Source organism: Eptesicus fuscus, chromosome 6 (assembly GCF_027574615.1).
Source record: "Eptesicus fuscus isolate TK198812 chromosome 6, DD_ASM_mEF_20220401, whole genome shotgun sequence".
Lineage (NCBI taxonomy): Eukaryota > Metazoa > Chordata > Mammalia > Chiroptera > Vespertilionidae > Eptesicus > Eptesicus fuscus.
Window position 1 is genome coordinate 39,103,969 of NC_072478.1, and position 20,012 is coordinate 39,123,980.

The following is a 20,012-nucleotide window of genomic DNA, read 5'->3' on the forward strand; positions in this document are numbered from 1 at the left end:
AAAAGAGGGGGAGTGCCGCTCAGCCAGAAGCCAGCTCATAGCTGGCCAGAGCACCGGCGGTGGCAGGAGCCTCTCCTGCCTCCACGGCAGCACTAAGGATGTCTGACTAATGGCTTAGGCCTGCTCCCCCATAAGCCGTTAGTTGGACATCTTCCAAGGGCTCCCAGGGGCATGTCTGACTGCCAGCTTAGGCCCGATCCCCTGGGAAGCGGGCCTAAGCTGGCAGTCGGACATCCCTGGAGGGGTCCCAGATTGCAAGAGGGTGCAGGCCAGGCTGAGGGACTCCCCCCAAGTGCACAAATTTTTGTGCACCAGGCCTCTAGTCTTTATTATATATGCTACACCTTATAATAAAGACATATAAGTAAAGAAGCATTTGAAATTTTTCTAAAGCCCTAAAAACTTAGAAAAGCTGGTACATAATTTCAAATAGGCGATTTTAGCATAAATAATTACAAATTACATCTTTAAATTATGTAGCAGTAATATAGACTTTATACCAAAAGTAATAATCTAGAATTGTGTCATTTTAATAGAAATATAACTAATTGATAGAGAATATAGAGCGGCACTATACTAATGTTTAAATAAACATTGTAAAAATAAAACACAAGAAACCTGCTTATTTTATTGTATGACTTTAAGGCTTGCAGTCTGGTGATTAAAATGACTCATTCCCTTTTATTTACAGATAAACTATCATAAATGTTAAGTCACTTCACAAAACTATTATCTGGCAAAGCTAGAATCTGAACTTTCCCCAATCACAATAAACAATGCCTAGATTAGAGCAACAGATTATCATAAATCAGCTGGAGGGTGAAGGAAAGGGAGAGTTGCACAGTCACATCAGTACTAAAAACTAATTTTATTGCTGATAGAAGCCAAATAAATTATACTGCAGGCTGCAAGTTGTTTCTTGGTCATTCAAAGAGACAGTAGGAACTAGCACTAATATAGAAAGGGTTAATATTTTAAACAGTATTATAAATACTGAATATTGTTCTAATAAACTTAAATGTCTTTTACTTCTACCAGATAAAACAGGGTTTCCTCTTACCTCCCTACTCAATACATTTGAATGTTTGCCTTGAAAAGGTGTAAAACTTCTAAAAGGAGAATAGTATATTGATTTCAGTGTTTTGGCAGAAGTACTCCAAGAATAAATAATTTATCGTTCTTGACCGAGGGTTTAAAAGCCCAATCCCTACAATGGCCCATATGCTCATTCACATAAAACATATTCTCTAAACCTTACACTTAAAGCTCAAGTACACCAGCTCTTTCTTTCTGCCTCTATCCTGATTTTATTCAGCAATTTCCACTTGGTAAAAGCTAACTAAAAGGCCACAAATTTTCTTAACAGAAAGCAACTGGAGAATGAATATGACAATGTATAATATCTTGACAAATGTGAGACTCTCTGACTCTGCTTTCCATGTAACATTAAAACTGGCAGGGGAGAGGGAGGTAAGAGAGCAACCAAAGGACTTTTATGCATGCATATATGCATAACCCATGGACACAGAACAGTAGGAGGGTGAGGGCATGTGCTGGGGGTTGGGAACGACCAGGGAGAGGTCAATGGGAGAAAGAGAGACTCATGTAATACTTTAAACAATAAAATTTTTTAAATAAATAAAAACAAAACACTGGCAATTTTTAAAAAATGTTACACAGATAATAGCATATATTACACAGATAACAGCATATATAATAGCAAGAGAAAGAACAAGAGACAGAATAAACTAATGTGGTAAAATATAACATTTCAGGAATCTAGGTAAAGGGTACACTATTTTTCAACATCTATAAGTCTGAAATTAAAAGAAAATATTATTTTAAGTGTACTTTGAAAAAATATTTTTTAAATGTATAAGATGACCTATTTTACAAACTTCAAATTCCCTCCTGACCATGTGCCCTTATCTGGGTAGAATTTAAGAAACACAGACTACTGATCTTAATTATTACTCTTCTATGCAAAAAATACAAAAGCAAAATTTCTATACACTTAATGTGTATACAACGCAATGTCATCAGCCCCAATGATAAGCATTTCCAAGCTGTTTGCCCCAATGTAGGTGAATAGCAAAAAAGGCACATATTCCTCTCACAGACTTAAGAACTAGGAAGTAAAAAAGTAGAGACTATTATTCTTTTTTATGAAGTAGCAAAAAGTATTTATTTTAGCCATGTGTCTTGACTTCAGTGACGTTAAAATATTTACTCTGTAGAAACTGACATCTAAACTATGTACAACTAAGGGTCCTGATTTAATGTATGATTTTGATTTAATTTGGGTGGTACTACTTTAGCCCTAGCACTCAATTTAGTTTCTTCACAACATGCTCCATAGCCTTTGCCCTTTCCCGTACATTTTATTAACTTCCTAAGGCAGCAAGAAACAACAGCCAAGCCCTACTAACTAGTGGTCACAAGGTACGGCTTTCCTTAAGCTGAAGATAACATTATGCCCTAAATCAGTGATGGGCAACCTTTTGAGCTTGGTGTGTCAAACTTCGCCAAAAAACTGAGCATAACTCAGGTAGTGTGTCACTTTGAGGAAAAAACTAACTCCAAGACTCTAGTCACAAATGTTTCATCCTCAGGAGCAGCAAATGTTTCATCCTCGGCATGCGGCCGCGTGTCATCAGAAATGGCTACGTGTGTCAGTGCTGACACACGTGTCATAGGTTCGCCATCACTGCCCTAAATTGTGTTTCAGCTCCTGAGCCCTAAAGTGAAATGACTCCCATGAAACCAAACTGCAGGACCACGAAGCTCACCTCAAGGCTTGACATCATGATTTACCTTACTTCACTCTTGACCAATCAGTTTCACCAATAATCCCAAACCCCTTATTCGTGATGGCATGATTTTGCCTCTTGTCTGTAAACCATTGGGGAGTTGGGTATTTTGGAACGCAAGCTCATCCCTTCTCCGCATTGGCACCAATCTAAAAAGTGAATTGTGAGGAGAAACCAAGATGGCAGCAAAGGTAAAGACCTAAAATGCTGCCTCGCACAACAATTTCAAAACTACAACTAAAAGACAAAACGACATCATCTGGAACCACAGGATGGCTGGCTGGTGGAAACTCTACAACTAGAAGGAAAGAGAAAGGCACACTGAGACTCAGAGGAGCTACAGAAGGCAGAGACACGAAAACACGCGCGGAGAGGGCTGGCAACTGAGTACATGACTGGCTTTCTCAACCTGGACGGAGACAAAAGCTCCCGACTGCTCTGAACTCCAGTTCCGGGCGAGACTCTGGGGACCCAGACTCATTCGGGGAGAAACTGGACTGTCAGGAAAGAGAAAAGCACACCGAGACTCAGAGGAACTGCGGAAGGCAGCTGGCAACTGAGTACGCAGCTGGCTTTCTCAACCGGGAGGGAGACAGAAGCTCCCTACTGCTCTGAACTCCAGTTCCAGGTGAGACTCTGGGGACCCAGACTCATTCAGGGAGAAACTGGACTCTCAGGCAGCAAGCGAAACTCGAGGGCGGCTTTCTCTCAGAGGTGCTTGCAGAGATTACTTCGGGGCACTGAGACCCAGGGGCCTCTTAGGGCAGAGCTGACGGGAAGCCACTGGTGTCTGCTCAACCCTGAGACTCTGTCCCATCCGAACTGAGCACAGAGGCTTTTGCAAGTCTTGTCTCATAAGGGTGTCTCCAGCACAGAAGTTCTCGCAGCGTAGACACAGCTGATCCTCACAGCCAATTGGCCTGGAGGTCAATTCCCCCCAGTGATACCAACAACAATCAAGGCTTTACTACAACAAGGCTGTGCACACAGCCCACAAAGGGGTGTACCAAGAGTGTCCACTCAGGTAACTAGGGAGGCTGGGCCACTGGGCCCCATAGGACACCTAGCACACAAAGCCACTCTATCAACTCAGGGAAGCAGCCAAAATGCGGAGACAAAGAAACAGGTCACAAATGAAAGAAATGGAGGAAAGCAAACAACTGGATGTAGAGTTCAAAACCATGGTTATAAGGTTTTTCAAGAACTTTCCAGAAAAGGCCAATAAATGTAGCGAGACCCTCGAGGATATGAAAAAGGACCAACTAAAAATTAAGCATACACTGACTGAAATAAAAAATAATATACAGAGATCCAACAGCAGACTAGAGGATCACAAGAATCAAGTTAAAGATTTGAAATACATAGAAGCAAAAAACACCCAACTGGAAAAGCAAAAAGAAAGAATAATCCAAAAATATGAAGACTGTGTAAGGACCCTCTGGGACAACTTCAAGCTTACCAACATCCGAATTATGGGGGTGCCAGAAGAAGAGAAAGAGCAAGATACTGAAAACCTATTTGAAGAAATAATGACAGAAAACTTCCCCCACCTGGTGAAAGAAATAGACTTACAAGTCCAGGAAGCACAGAGAACCCCAAACAAAAGGAATCCAAAGAGGACCACACCAAGACACATCATAATTAAAATGCCAAGAGCAAAAGACAAAGAGAGAATATTAAAAGCAGCAAGAGAAAAACAGTTAGTTACCTACAAGGGAGGACCCATACTACTGTCAGCTGATTTCTCAAGAGAAACTATGCAGGCCAGACGAGAGTGGCAAGAAATATTCAAAGTGATGAACAGCAAGAACCTACAACCAAGATTACTCTATCCAGCAAAGCTATCATTCAGAATTGAAGGGCAGATAAAGAGCTTAACAGATAAGAAAAAGCTAAAGGAGTTCATCACCACCAAACCAGTATTATATGAAATGCTGAAAGGTATTAAGAAGAGGAAGAAGAAGAAAAAGGTAAAGATAAAAATTATGAACAACAAATACATATCTATCAACAAGTGAATCTAAAAATCAAGTGAATAGCCAAAACCGGTTTGGCTCAGTGGATAGAGCGTTGGCCTGTGGACTGAAAGGCCCCAGGTTCGATTCCAGTCAAGGGCATGTACCTTGGTTGCGGGCACATCCCCGGTAGGGGGTGTGCAGGAGGCAGCTGGCCGATGTTTCTCTCTCATCGATGTTTCTAGCTTTCTATCCCTCCCCCTTCCTCTCTGTAAAAAATCAATAAAATATATTTTTAAAAATAAATAAATAAATAAATAATAAAAATCAAGTGAATAAAAAATCTGATGAACAAAAAAAAACTGATGAATATAATAGAATCAGGGGCATAGACAGGGAGTGGACTGACAATTGTTGGGGGGAAAGGGGTGTGGGGAGTGCCGGAAGAGACTGGACAAAAATCGTACACCTATGGATGAGGACAGTGGGGGGGGAAGAGGGGGGTAAGGGCAGAGGGTGGGGTGGGAACCGGGTGGAGGGGAGCTATGGGGAGGAAAAAGAGGAACAATTGTAATAATCTGAACAATAAGTATTTATTTAAAAATAAGTAAATAAAAAAAGTGGCCGAGACCGGTTTGGCTCAGTGGATAGAGCGTCGGCCTGCAGACTGAAGGGTTCCAGGTTCGATTCCGGTCAAGGGCATGTACCTTGGTTGCGGGCACATCCGCATTAGGGGGTGTGCAGGAGGCAGCTGATCGATGTTTCTCTCTCATTGATGTTTCTAACTCTGTCCCTCTCCCTTCCTCTCTGTAAAAAAAAAATCAATAAAATATATATTTTTTAAAATAAAATATAAAGTGAATTCTTTCATCCACTAAAAACTCCTGCTTATACATTTCTTTCAGTCTGTGTGAACCTGCAGATGAACTCTCATTCAGCTCAGTAACATTTATATGCAGTAATTCTAAATATGTGAACACCAGAAATAAAGGACTCACACTTTTTAAACCAAAGGACTTTGTGGATCAATGTATTATGTTTTAGATCTTGCACATTGTGTCCATTAGACTAGAATATCTAAGGCTGCCATTGCACATGTTGAGGTGGAAATTAGCCAGAGCAGCTTGTGTCCCCAACAGACTGCCTGAAGGTCATTCTGTCCCCTCATGCCTACTTGCTTCTACTTGACACAGCAAAGGTGATGAAAACAGTAAAGAGGGAAATACTGCTTGATCTTGGTTTTGGGGAAGCCCACAGAAACAGATTTTCCCTTAGAGATTGGGTCCTTCTTATGACTTACTGTCATATTAGCTTGGACAGTGAACAAGATAGATTTGGGTATGAAAATAAAAACATTTTGCTGAGATAGAGCTGGTTAGAATATTTATTGGACTCTAGTAAATATAATTAAATGGAACCTCCAGGAAGAGGAAAGTACCTTTCTCCTTGTATCCTGTTTTTTGCTTACTGTACTAGATTATTACTGACAATTGAAGGATACCATATTGACTGTGAAATTAATAAATATTTTTAATTTAAAGTATATTATTGCAAAAACCTGCTAAATATAATTGGCTGGCCACTAAAAAAATATTCAGTCTTTTACTTTAATATATGTGTGACACTTCATATATTTTCTTTTATAGCTTGTTCTGCCAAACATGGAAATCTGAGTAGCACAAAGAAGGAAAATAGGAAAGATTTTCTCTCATACTCTAAACTGGGTAGGGAACATTCACATTTCTAATGGGATCACAAGAATACCCACACATCCCACATTAGGAGTAATTTTAAAGGTATTATGTTTCCTAACAATAACAATGGTTTTTAGATATTCCCAACCTATCATCATTTCTTTGTGTATAGTTCACTGCAACCAGATCTGTATAGAGTTTAACTTACATATATTAAAATGAGATGAATATAAATTATATGTGTTAATAAAATTTTTATAAGCAACAGTATAAGTTAACTAACTTCATTTTATGCATGAATGAAGCATAGAACTTGCACAAATTGAAGTTCTTCATATATAAAGTACATCTCTCTTTCTTTCCTAAAATATTATTACAAGGGTTAATTTGGAAATTATAATATGGCTTTCCTACAGCAGATATCGGAAAGGGAGCCTAGAAGACCAAGGTGGTGAAGCTGCACTTCCCTGATTATATACTCAGTAAGAGCTCTTCTTATAGTTGTACTAGAGGCCCAGTGCACAAAATTTGTGCACTGGGGGGGAGTGTCCCTCAGCCCAGCCTGCACCCTCTCCAATCTGGGACCCCTCGGGGGATGTCCGACTGCCAGTTTAGGCCCGATCCCTGTGGAGATCCCTCTCACAATCCGGGACTGCTGGCTCCTAACCGCTTGCCTGCCTGACTGCCTGCCTGATTGCCCCTAATTGCTTCTGTCTGCCAGCATGATCACCCCCTAACCGCTCCCCTGCCGGCCTGATTAACACCTAACTGCTCCCCTGCCGGCCTGGTTGCCCCCAACTGCCCTCCCCTGCTGGCCTGATCTCGCCCCCAACTGCCCTTCCCTGCCACAGCCTGATCAACCCTAACTGCCCTCCCCTGCTGGCCTGATCTCGCCCCCAACTGCCCTCTCCTGCAGCCTGATCTCGCCCCAACTTCCCTCCTCTGCCAGCCAATTTGGTTCTGATTGGTTGGTTTTTATGCCAGTCAGCATCAAAAGCTCCGCCTCCTAGGCAGACATTTACTCTTCACAGTTCACCCAGATTTAGTTCTGATTGGTCAGTTTCTATGCCAGTTAGCGTCAAAAGCTCCACCTCCTAGGTGACCATTGGCTCCTCACAGTTCACCTGGATTTGGTTCTGATTGGTCAGTTTCTATGCCAGTCAGCGATTCTGGGCCTATCAACGGGGCCTGATTAGATAGGCGGGGCTGATCAGCAGCCCTGGTGGAGGTCTGGAGAGAAATAGAGGTGCGGATGCTGGCCAGGCCCAGAGAGAGAGAGGCAAGTGCTGATCAACAGCTGCCACAGAGGCTACGAATTAGACCCTGCTTCTCTCTTCAGGCCTCTCTCCAGGCCTGATTCGCAGCCCCCTCAGCAATCAGTGCTGGGTCACCATGCTGCTGCCATAGCAGTCAGTGCTGGGTCACCACGGCAACCCAGCGCTGACTGCAGGACTGACTTCTGGTTGGTTGAGCCTCCAGTCTTGGCGAACCCAGGGTTTTTATATATTAGGATTTTATTAACATAAAATGACATGATTTGCCCTGGGCTTCCCATTTCTCTAAGCATATGCAGCTCATTTATTTATCTGTGAAGATAGTAGAGATACACTGGGATGCCTCTTGGAACTGCTAATCAAGGCTCCTCACCAACATGACTTCCTTGTCCTCTCCACCTATCTCCCCCAAACCAGTTCAGTGAGACATCCATAGCCACAGGAGCAGAAATACAGCAGATGTCAGAGAACAAGGTTCAGTATCATAGCTTTTGAGTTTCAAATTTCAGTTTTTGAAACTCATATAACAAGCAAAATCTTAAAAGCCAATACCTTTGAGTTGTGAGTGATAGGTTTATGGCTTTTAAAAGACTTTAAGTAAAAAAGGCTTATTAGCGTTAATAAGCCATGGCTTGAAAAAAGAACAGATGAAAAACCAATTCTACATAGCTACATAGGGTTTGCTGGGAAAACAAGGGGAGGGAATGAGTAAATAAGAGAGTTACAATAGTTAGACTGTCAATTGGCTTCAGCCTTTAAAACTTCCTATAAACCAAAAATATAAATTATTATACTAGCCACACTGATTTATAAGCTTTTCACTACTTAGCATATTTTTATTACTAGGCAGACATTCTAAAACTACCTCAAATCATTAATTGCATACTGCACATCACTTTCAGTGTACTTCAGATTACTATATTTATCTGTTGTGACATACAATAAACCTTTGGGTTAGTTTGTATTACAAACAGCACATGAAATGAACATGGTGGTATACTTACTTAGTTATCCTATTTTCCAATTAAATTTTATTTATTTATTTATTTCTATTGAATTAAATGTAAGTTTGATTTATTGTAAATCAATTACAAAGAGAACCAAAACTTCCAAAATCAGAATAGAAAATCAGTGATTACATGACCACCAACTGCCGGGTCCTCTAATAACCCTTATAAAGAGAAATGAAACATATAATAGGGCTTCTGTGTACCATCAGGTACCTCAGAATTTTCTTTAATCTAATAACTATTCTGCATTTATTTAATTTACATCTTTGTATATTTGTATTACAATAGGTGATGCTCTTAATTTGAGATCAAATAATGTTTTTGATGATAGCTACACAAAAGATATAGTAAAAAGAATTAATTTTTTCTGTCCAATTAATCAATTAAATTAGCATTTAAAGATTGCCTTCAGTTTACTATTCTCCAGCCACAGAGAAAGAGGATAAGGCAGAAATATGGATGCAAAGGTATTTATAAAGACTCTGGAACTACCATGGGGTTAATACAGTTTTTGAATCTCCCTGAATCTGCTTATGAAGAAAAATAACATAAATGGATATCAAAACAAAAGAGCAAATAAAAAATGAGCAATATTTGTAAAAATCACAGGCAAGAACACAAGTGGATGAGGAAAACCTTAAACAACCCATAAATTTCAAAGTATTACCATCTCTCTGGGAGAACACAACAGAAAGCAATTGGTGTCTGGTGGACATGAGAAGAGGAAATTAAAAATATATATATTGTTGTTAATTTGAGCATAGCATCTGTAATTTGGGTGGGTGTTTCACAAAACATTTGCAAGAGAGTAAATGGTTAGCTATAAAACCAGAAGAGATTTGAATAGGTTTCAATTAATTTTTTTCACTTTTTTCTTGTTTTTAACCTTTTTCCCAAGTCAACACCTAGATATTCAATATTAATAACCAGATATATCTCCAAATTTCAAATAAACACATTGTCCAGTAACTATCCCCAGATTAGGGTTAGTTATCATTTGTATAATGGACCCTTGTTTCTGCTCGCCTGGTAACCTTTTCCCTTTCTTTAACAGAACCCAATTATTTTTAGGAAACTTCTATTTCTCGTTGGGTACAGTCCTGGTGAAGGCCTTAATTCCAGCAAAGAAAAAGGCACATAATTCAAGTTAAACTAATCAAACTGTATCTCCTGGAAATGTAAACCTTGAGAAGAGAAACACAAAGACAGTAGGAGTCTATTAATTTTAACAACTGAATTTCAAAAAGATAAAGGATAGCTCCTGCTACCTAGACCCTATCAGGGGTCCTCAAACTTTTTAAACAGGGGGCCAGTTCACTGTCCCTCAGACCGTTGGAGGGCCGAACTATAGTTTTAAAAAAACTATGAACAAATTCCTATGCACACTGCACATATATTATTTTGAAGTAAAAAAAACGAAACAGCAAAAACACCTGCATGTGGCCCGCGGGCCGTAGTTTGAGGACGCCTGCGAGATCGTGGACTGGAAGAAGGTGTGATCTGAAAGTAGTACCTCCCCAAATTTAAAACAAGAAAAAATTTAAAACAACTTTTCTGGAGGTCTGCCTACCAGATGCCAGTGACTACCCTCTACTACCTAATGGCTGAAAAACAGCAATGAAAAAGATTGGAGAAAAGATCACTTTCTTTTCAGTGCCTGGTAGAGAAATCCCATGACCTTAATGCACTTTCAGATCAGAAAGACCTAGACTCAAATTCCAGCTCTGCCACCTATTAACTACATGATCCAGCACCTCGTAGAGGTACCTGGATTTCTCACCCACTTTTAGAATATGGTATATGGACTAGAGATAAATCATACATATATCTGACAAACAGTAGGAAATCAATAAACTCAAGCTATTGTTTCTGCTCAAATATTCTGGCATTTAAAACATCATTAGGACCTTGGCCAGGGAACTCAGTTGGTTAGAGCGTCGTCCCAATACTCTTAAGATTGCAGGTTTGATCCCTGGCCAGGGCATCCTATATATAATAATCCTATATAATAAAGAGGTGATATGCAAATTGACCATCACTCCAACACACAAGTTGGCCACCCCCATGTGGTCAAAGATGGTCACCCCCATGTGAACACAAGATGGCCACCACAAGATGGCCAGCAGGGGTGGGCAATTGTGGGCGATCAGGCCTGCATGGGAGGGCAGTTGAGGGGGGACCCAGGCCTGCAGGGGAGGGCAGTTGAGGGGGGACCAGGCCTGCAGGGGAGGGCAGTTGGGGGCAACCAGGCCTGCAGGGGAGGGCAGCTGGGGGCGACCAGGCCTGCAGGGGAGGACAGTTGAGGGGGGACCAGGCCTGCAAGGGAGGGCAGTTAGGGGCAATCGGGCCAGCAGGGGAGCAGTTAGGCATCGATCAGGCTGGCAGGGGAGCAGTTAGGTGTCAATCAGGCTGGCAGGGGAGTGGTTAGGGGCAATCTGGCAGGCAGGCAGGCGAGGGGTTGAGAGCCAGCAGTCCTGGATTGTGAGAGGGATGTCCGACTGCCCATCAGACATCCCTCGAGGGGTCCCAGGTTAGAGAGGGTGCAGGCTGGGCTGAGGGACAACCGCCCGCCCCATGCATGAATTTTGTGCACTAGGCCTCTAGTCTATACTAATAAAAGGGTAACATACTAATTAGACTGGGAGACCTTCCAGACGTCCTTCTGGACAAAGTCATGGTGGCGGGGCCGAGGCAGAGGTGGTTAGGGGTGATCAGGCCAGGAGGGGGGGCAGTTGGGAGCGAGCAGGCTGGCAGTGGGGGGCAGTTGGGGGCAATCAGACCGACAGTGGGCACAGTTGGGGGCGAGCAGGCTGGCAGGGACGGCAGTTGGGGGCAAGCAAGCCAGAGGTGGGGGAGAAGTTGAGGGCAAGCAGGCTGGCAGGCAGAGTGGTTAGGGGCAATCAGGCAGGCAGGCAAGTGAGCAGTTAGGAGCCAGCGGTCCCGGATTGTGAGAGGGATCGGGCCTAAACCAGCAGTCGGACATCCCCTGAGGGGTCCCAGATTGGAGGGGGTGCAGGCCGGGCTGAGGGACAACCCCCGTGCATGAATTCCGTGTACCGGGCCAATAGCATACAAGAATCAAGCAATGATTGTAAAAATAAGTGAAACAACAAGTAGATGTTTCTCTCCCTTCCTTCCTCTGTCCAAAAATCAATAAATTAAATAAAAAAACAACACTTACCACTATGCAATACTGCCTATTATATTATATTACTATGTATTATATTACTCATAAGATATTATAATATTAACTAAAAGACTGAAAATATTACAAAGGGGGGTGGAATCTTACAAATTTGACTAATGAGCTCTGCTACAACTGTATATTGTGTAAAAATCTTATAGATTTTTAACAGATAATATAATTCATTATACCTGACATGGACATAAAAACTAATATCCAAAAAAGTATGGTCAATAATCAACCTTTCCATAATTGAACATTTTACAAATCAAATATCACCAACAATATTTCATAGTTCAAGTATTACCAACACTAAAATACCTCAGCAAGTGGGAGAAATTATCCAGTCATTGAGCTGTAACTGGCATGTAACTTTCTTGCAAATAACTTTATTAATAATATTTTATGCCTTGTTTATTTTTCCCTAGAAACAGAACTTTATAAAATTCATGCATACCTATGTAAACACAAATTCATTATATACTAGTATTTGTAATCTCAACAAAAAAGTTTTTATATTATCTGTAGAAAGTAATATTCATTATTATTTAAAGTAGTATTTTCACCATGGGAAAAGAATAGTGTTTTCAACAAATGCTGGGACAACTGGCTGTCCACATGCAAAAGAATGAAGCTGGACCCATACCTCATACCATACACAAAAATTAACTAAAAATGAATCACAGACCAAAATGTAAGGGCTAAAACTATAAAACTTCTTAGAAAACATGAGTAAATCCTTGTGACCTTGGATTAGGCAATATAACTGACAAATGAAAAAAAACAAACTAGATTACATCAGAATTAAAATAATCTTTCCCACCTAGAGGCAACGAATCGTTATCTATCTGGTGTCAATAAGAATAATGAAACAACTATATTGAGTACTTTACTGTGTACTAGACATCGTTTTTAGCACTTTACATGTATTATTAGCTCATTTAATCCTCACAACCCCAAGAGATAGGTATCACTGTCTCCATTTTATAAATTAGAACAAGGTATGGAATTAAGAAATACACCCAAGGGTACAAAGCTAGTAAGTAATGGAAGAGGGATTCAAACTCAAGTAGTTTGACTTCAAAGGCATTTCTTACCACTATGCAATACTGCCTAAAAAATAATCTCATGGTTTGTTTGCTTGTATATTTTATGATATCTGGACACTTTCCTTTCCAAGTTAGGTGGTGCCTTCTCCCAAAACACTTGTGCCCATGCATTTAGCTTTCAGACAATACAATCCTATCCATCACTACCATCATCCCTCTTTGCCTTTGGTTCCAAACCACTTGTCCTATATTATTTAAAATATTGCAATGAAAAAATGTTGCAATAGTAATCACGGGCACAGTTTTGCTACCAGCACTCACATCCCTATGCTTTAGGAGCGGTCTGGGACAGTAACACACCCCATTCTCATCTTGAGGTTGTTCCAGACTCAGCTTAGGCCACAGACATACTGCCTAAAAAGAAAGTGTTAACTGCCTTCCTAATTGTATACTTAAGAAACTGGTTTTCAAACTTGTTTGACTGGCCCACGCCAAGAGCATTTCTCACTGACATAGTATACAGATACATACGGAAGTAAAACCGAAGTTTAATATACTTACTATTTGGCATATACTCTGACACTTCTTTTTAAAATACTAGTCACAAACACAATTGATTTCATAACCAACATGTTAAAAACTGAAATTTGATAAATACTTAACTAGAGAATACAACATTAATGAAATTATCTGCTTTCTCATCAATAAAAACCTTTATATTCCCACCAACTGGCCTTCAATATATATTTGGTAAACTGAGCTAAAAAAAAATAAACATACTTACTTCATGGTTTCACCTTAGGCTGAGCTTTTTGTAAATTTCAAAGCCACACATAGTCAGCAGCCTAAGTCTTTTTTCAAAGGGGAATATCCAAATAACAATTTTACATGAAAAACTAGTTATATATTTATTCCTAAAATTATTATTACCTCTAGGATTGATCTCAAAAGATGTGACAGCAGTGATTCTTATCATTTAAGCTCATAATGCAGATTACTGTCCTATCACACACATATAAAACATCTTTAATATTTTGTTTAATTATGAAAGAAGACAGGCAGAAATCCAAAACCCTACATATTGCCCAACTACCCAGTTTCTTCTGTATATTAAGAGCAGGAAGTCTAGTCCCCAATGTACTTTTTTCCCTCCCTCTGTGACCTTACTGATAAGAAAAGTTCATCCTGGTGAGGAAGGGGAAAGTAAATGTTGTAAGTTGATAGTGGAAGTTCCAGAATGTTAGCAGACTCCCAAATGAAAGATTAAAAGGGTAACGGCAAGCACCATGCCTAGTATTTAGTAGGTGGTCAATTAAATGTCTGCTGGATAAATGAATAGGATAAATGAAGTATGTACTCTTTAAATCTATTCTGCCATCCAGCCATATTTAACTGCCATCCATTTAAACTGCAAAGACTTGGAAATTAAAACCAAATCCCAAAGAAGTTGACCAAAGACATAAAACCAATAAGCAGCAATGCTGAGCCTACTACCCAATTCACTGTTTTCTTCTCTATTCTATTGCCACCCCAAAATAAAGGTAGAGATAATAAAGTGGATATCAAAACATTTGTATAATTGGAAAGAAATTCCATATTCATTTATTATCTCTGTATATAAGATGATTTATATATTACATGAGTTTTTTAAATTACGAAATCTGTTTTATTTCTCTGAAATAGAATGAGAAATAAATTGACATAAACCAAAGTAAATCCATTTTTATCTAATTGTGTTTGAAAGAGACTACAAAAAATTACAAATTAAACATGTTTATTAAAAACAAACTTTAAAATACAATGTAAGCCATCCGTCTCCTGTGCCTTTGTGTAAGCACAAAGAAAAGTCCTCATGCTGGGAAAAAAGTTACAAACCAAAGTTACAAACCTAATCTATGTGGCAAATCTGCTCACATTATGAAATCTTAATAAACAAAGCATTTATGACTTACAACACGCCATGAGATGGTATAAAATTAATCATAGTAAAGTGTAGGTTATTTTTAGAAAATAGAACTAAAGATAGTAATCTGAACCAAATTTTATTGAAGATTTTGAACTCAGATACTGTGGGCAAATAAATTTAAAGACAGGCTTTGTATTGTTTTAGAATACAAAGAGTTACTAACATCAAATAAAGAATCTTTATTTTGTTCTTTTAATTCACAGACACTTAGATGAATTAATTTGTAAGAACAGATTTAATTTTCTACTTGGCTAAAAGATTAGAGGTAACAGAAGCACAACAATGACCGGATACTTACAATCATTTTACAAAGAGCCTACAAAATATCCCTATGGCAGTAAGAATATCATCTAGCACCTGGATTTCCAAATAATGTGCAAAAAATGTGAACTACTGATACTTTTAGGAGGAAATAAAAATGAACAAATTCATCTATTATAATAAGAACAAAAAAACTACTTAAATACATCTCTTAGCTAATGAATGTCAAGAAATGATATCAAGTACAAACTTAAAAAAAACAACAGACCTCAAACTTTTATTTCAATAGAAAGGTCACAATTTTTGTGGTTTAAACTGTTATTAGTCTGGCATTCAAGTTTCCCCTAGAATTGGTGGTCTTCTACCTCCCACCTTTCTATATTATCCCTTGTATGACCCATTTATATAGCAAAACTAATCAGGGAACAACATACGAGGCATTTATTCCCACCAGAGCATGTACTCATTCTATCCTCTCCCCCAGGAAAGTCATATCAAATTCCCTTGTGTACTTGAAGACTTGGCCTACTTTGAAAACACTTGTCAAAAAGAGACTGATCTCTTCCTCCCGTAAAGTCCCAGAGAACATGTAGTCTACACCATTCCCTAGAAATTTATTAACTTCCTTGGGGTTTGTTTCTTTGTTTTTAACTTAGGAAGCCTTCTTATGCTCGTTCCAGACTCAAAATGCCAGGTTATTACAGGGATATATATATATATATATATATATATATATATATATGTAGTAAGAAGCATGATTAGAGTATGAGCCAAATCTTCTGGATCAAATCCTGACTTTTATCATTTGCTTACCTCCGTTTTGTCAACAGAAAAATGGGGATTAAAACAATACATACTTCACAAGTCTGCAATGAGGATTAAAATGATTTGTTACACATAAATGACCTGATACACCTAAAGCACTTAAAACAGTATCTGGCAAATGGTAAATTCTACACTAAGTATTAGCTATTATTAATATTACTATTAGTACCACCATCTTTCTCCACAGCACCAAGTAGTGCTTTATACATATACAAGAGCTCAACTAAATTCTTTGAATGAAACAATTAATACTGAAATAAGTTTTAAAGATCCCTCAGGGAATAAATGGAGGCAGGCTCAAGGCCCAAAAGATCAAATCCAAGATAGGGCCTGGTAGAAGAAAGAATTCTTCCCCCTCCTTCCCCCCGGCCCCCGCAACTAATTAAACTTCATGAACAAATTAAGAAGGAAGTCAAAGTATAAAACTGACAATCCAAATAAAGCAAGTTGTTTTTTTTTCCCTGACAAAAATGAAAGAGACTGGTGGATGGGGGTGGGAGTGGGCTACAATGGATCAATGAGGAGAAAAGGGGACTTATATAATACTTTGAGCAATAAAGATTTTTTTTTTAAATGAAAGAGACATTTCATGAAAGAACTTGATAGCTTCTGTGTAGGAAATTTACCCCAAAAGATGGCTATTTCTAAAATGTCATAATTTCTAATCAACAATATATTAACTAATTCTATTTTTAATCTACTGACATTTCCAGTTTCTATATTATTCACTTAAGTAGGAAGCTACATCATTTACCATCTCACCTAGAATAGTATTAAATGTAATTTACTCCAAAAAAGGTAATCCTAACTCTAATACTCTGAGTTTCATGTTTACTTTACAGTTTCATACTTCCATTGTCTGCCTCTTCACCTTTTATCAGCCTGAAGATATATTTCTAGTCATTGTTTTGTCCTGATTCAGTTTTCTTGATTTATGTTAGCTGCTTATCCCCACATCTCTAGTTCCTTTGTGTTGACCCATGGCTATAATAGCTTATAAATTATGGAAAGCAACCTTTTACCCTCAGATACTAAAGTACAGTCAAGAAAGCCTAATAACTAACTCATTGGTACTACAAAGACACAATTTTACATTCAAATAACATTAGCTTATATTAATTGAATAAGTCTCATCAAGGGACAAGGAATCTATCTGGGCTGCCAAGAGAAAGACTGATTTAGACTTAAGCAAGATCCCTAAAGGATTATTAATGAAAATATAATAGACACAAAAAGCCTATATTTTAGTAATAACTGTATCAGTAACCATGCCTACTCTCACATACACTTAGGCCAGTGATGGGCAACCTTTTGAGCCTGGTGTGTCAAACTTCGCCAAAAAACTGAGCATAACTCGGGTAGTGTGTCACTTTGAGGAAAAAACATTATTTCGCAAATGTTTCATCCTCAGGAGCAGCAAATGTTTCATCCTCGGCACGTGGCTGCCTCAGCGGCCGCGTGTCATCAGAAATGGCTACGCGGGTCATAGGTTCGCCATCACTGACTTAGGCTTATTTTTTATTATTTGCATATGTTATACAGAGATGAACTCTATAAGTAAGTTACGTCAAAGATGGTTAAGCTTAACACTGACAATTTTAAGTTTCTCAAGCCTAGGTCTTTTGGTTTATTATCAACAAAAAGATGTTGTAATAGCTCAAAGAAAACATAATTTGTCTTGTTTTACAGTTTAATTACTTAACAAATACTGTGACATTTGAACAGTCACCATTCATCCAAGTTGCTTCCTGTTTAAAGATAGCCTTAACAGAAAAAAGATGATGGTAACATAGGAAAAAGTAAGTTAATGCACACACTAAGAATTGGGGGGGAGAGGGAGGGCAACAGCTCTGGGTGGTAAGATTATGAAAAACTTTTATTTTCTTCTTCATTTGGTTATTTCCCCAAGTGTTCTGAAATTATATACATATTATTTTACATATATATGTAATTATATATGTTTCATTAAGAGGGGAACTCTGTATGAAGCACAATACTGTGTATGTAACATTATCCTTGGTGCAGTTTTTCTCAAAATCTGAAAAACAAGCTTTTACTAACAACAGAATACTATAGGATATATAATGTACAGAGCTATACAGAGCCTAAAATAGTATCTAGCTGTACAGAGCCTAAAATAGTATCTAGCAGACAATGCAACCAATAAATATTTGTTGACTATCTTAACTTTTCAATTCAATGGGAAGGTAATGGGGGGAATGAGGACACATATGCAATACCTTAATCAAAAAAGAAATTAAAATGAAAAAATTTCCAATGGAACTTATGAAAAAAAAAAGTGTTGTCAGAATAGAAACTATATTTTAAATAAAACAGGCTAAATATGCTCAGGAAAATCATGACTTCTTTATTTCATAAATATAAGTTTGGGTTAAAACATAAAATGAGTTTATAATATTAGGCAGTAATTCAAACTAACATGGCTCATAAAGTCACCTAAGATAGTTTTTTTTAGTGGCAATTTATTTTTCTAGAACAATTGCCAACAGCCTAGTTTTAGTATAACCAGTTTAAGAAAAATAAATAAAAAGCAGTTTAAATTAACATGTAATCAGTTTTAAGTACCTGCCAAAAGATTTATGTGAATGTTGGGTGCTTTTCTGGTTTTTACAAACCATTGACTATTATTTTTTCTGATGTGTAAAAATTACCCTATATTTTTTATCATATCAATTTTTAAAAGCTACCTGTGTAAGATAATGTAGTTAATGTTAATCAATTGAAAAATATTAACATAAAAATGTGTTCATCTTTACTGTCATTTCAGTGTTCTAAAATGCTAGTCAGCTTTTATTATCAATTTACTTTGTGGCGTGAAAACTACATGGTCATTGGCAGCTGCTGAAATATAAAGGTACACAGACACACTTGATTTCCCTGTATAAATTAAAGGAAACAAGTTTTCCGAAGGAAGGAAAACATTATTTTTTAGGTGCCAATCAACACTACATTAGTTAGCTGTAAAAGCGGATTAATTTATTTTCCCAGTTAAATAGAAAGAGGATTTCACACAGAAGATGGAGTCGGAGTCCGATGTGATCTGAAGCAGTACTAATCTGCACAGAGAAAACAATCAGAGAGGACTACAGAACATTCAGAAGGTTGCATTTGCCCCTAGCTAACAACCCAGGCCAACTAAACAACATACTGAAGTATTTAAAGGACAACCAAGAACCTGTTTCAATTAGAGAACCGCCCAGCCGCATGCAAAACATACCCACAGTGGATTCATAGCAAGGGGATGATATTACCTCTTTTATGTAATTCCCTCAGGGGAATATAGTCTCCTCCCCCGTCATAAGGCAAATAAGGATCAGAAGAAGCATCCATGATTAGAATTTTTAAAAAGAAGAAGAAAAAGAAAAGCTTGCTAGCTTAAAAAGACAGTGGCATTTCCTCCACCCCTGCTGCAGCAGGCAAGGGAGATGCCATATTTGATGAGGGTTAGAACTGTATGTAGTTCGACTCGCTAAAGCAACTGTGTTCTTCCACAGTGGATGATGTCATCAAAGGGAAATTATTGCAGCCTGGTTGCTAGTGGCTACAATCTAGCAAGGCTTAGAGGCGGAACAGCCTTCTTAACCAGGTCCTGCTACGTATGATGATGACTAAGCTCCAAGTATAACAGACAAAACTGGTTTGAGAATTTTAAAGCATTCACAATAGAGCTTCCATAGCGTCGGTGGCAACTACAGAAAGACAACAGAGCATTATTTCTTTTTGATTTTAAGATAAATATACAGGGGAACAAAGCATTTAATATAGAGATGTGAAAAGGAAATTCTGATGTAGACAATGCCCCTTTTCATTTATACCTACTAATGTAGAAAAAAGGGAGCCACACTCTAAGGCTGTGTGATTTTATACTATACGGGTACTAATTTTTATATAGTATTGTCAGGTAAGTCATAAAGAACTAGAACATATCAAAGGCTTCAAGAGACTTGGTTTTAAAAGTCAATT

The 20,012-nt window shown here is 38.4% G+C and overlaps 1 protein-coding gene across 3 annotated transcripts in view; it reads right to left on the minus strand.

The window, feature by feature from the left end:
- The window catches only part of CLCN3 (chloride voltage-gated channel 3), an 86,231-nt gene that overhangs the window by 32,407 nt on the left and 33,812 nt on the right, over nucleotides 1-20,012 (minus strand). For 2 of the 3 annotated variants that reach the window (XM_008155227.3, XM_008155229.3), the window contains exon 1: nucleotides 19,301-19,509. The exons of the other annotated variant lie outside the window; for it this stretch is intronic. In XM_008155227.3, the coding sequence (XP_008153449.1) occupies nucleotides 19,301-19,379 (79 nt within the window). In that variant the 5' untranslated portion in view covers nucleotides 19,380-19,509. Of the gene's footprint in view, nucleotides 1-19,300; nucleotides 19,510-20,012 lie in introns of those variants that run through there. 3 annotated transcript variants of the gene reach the window in all.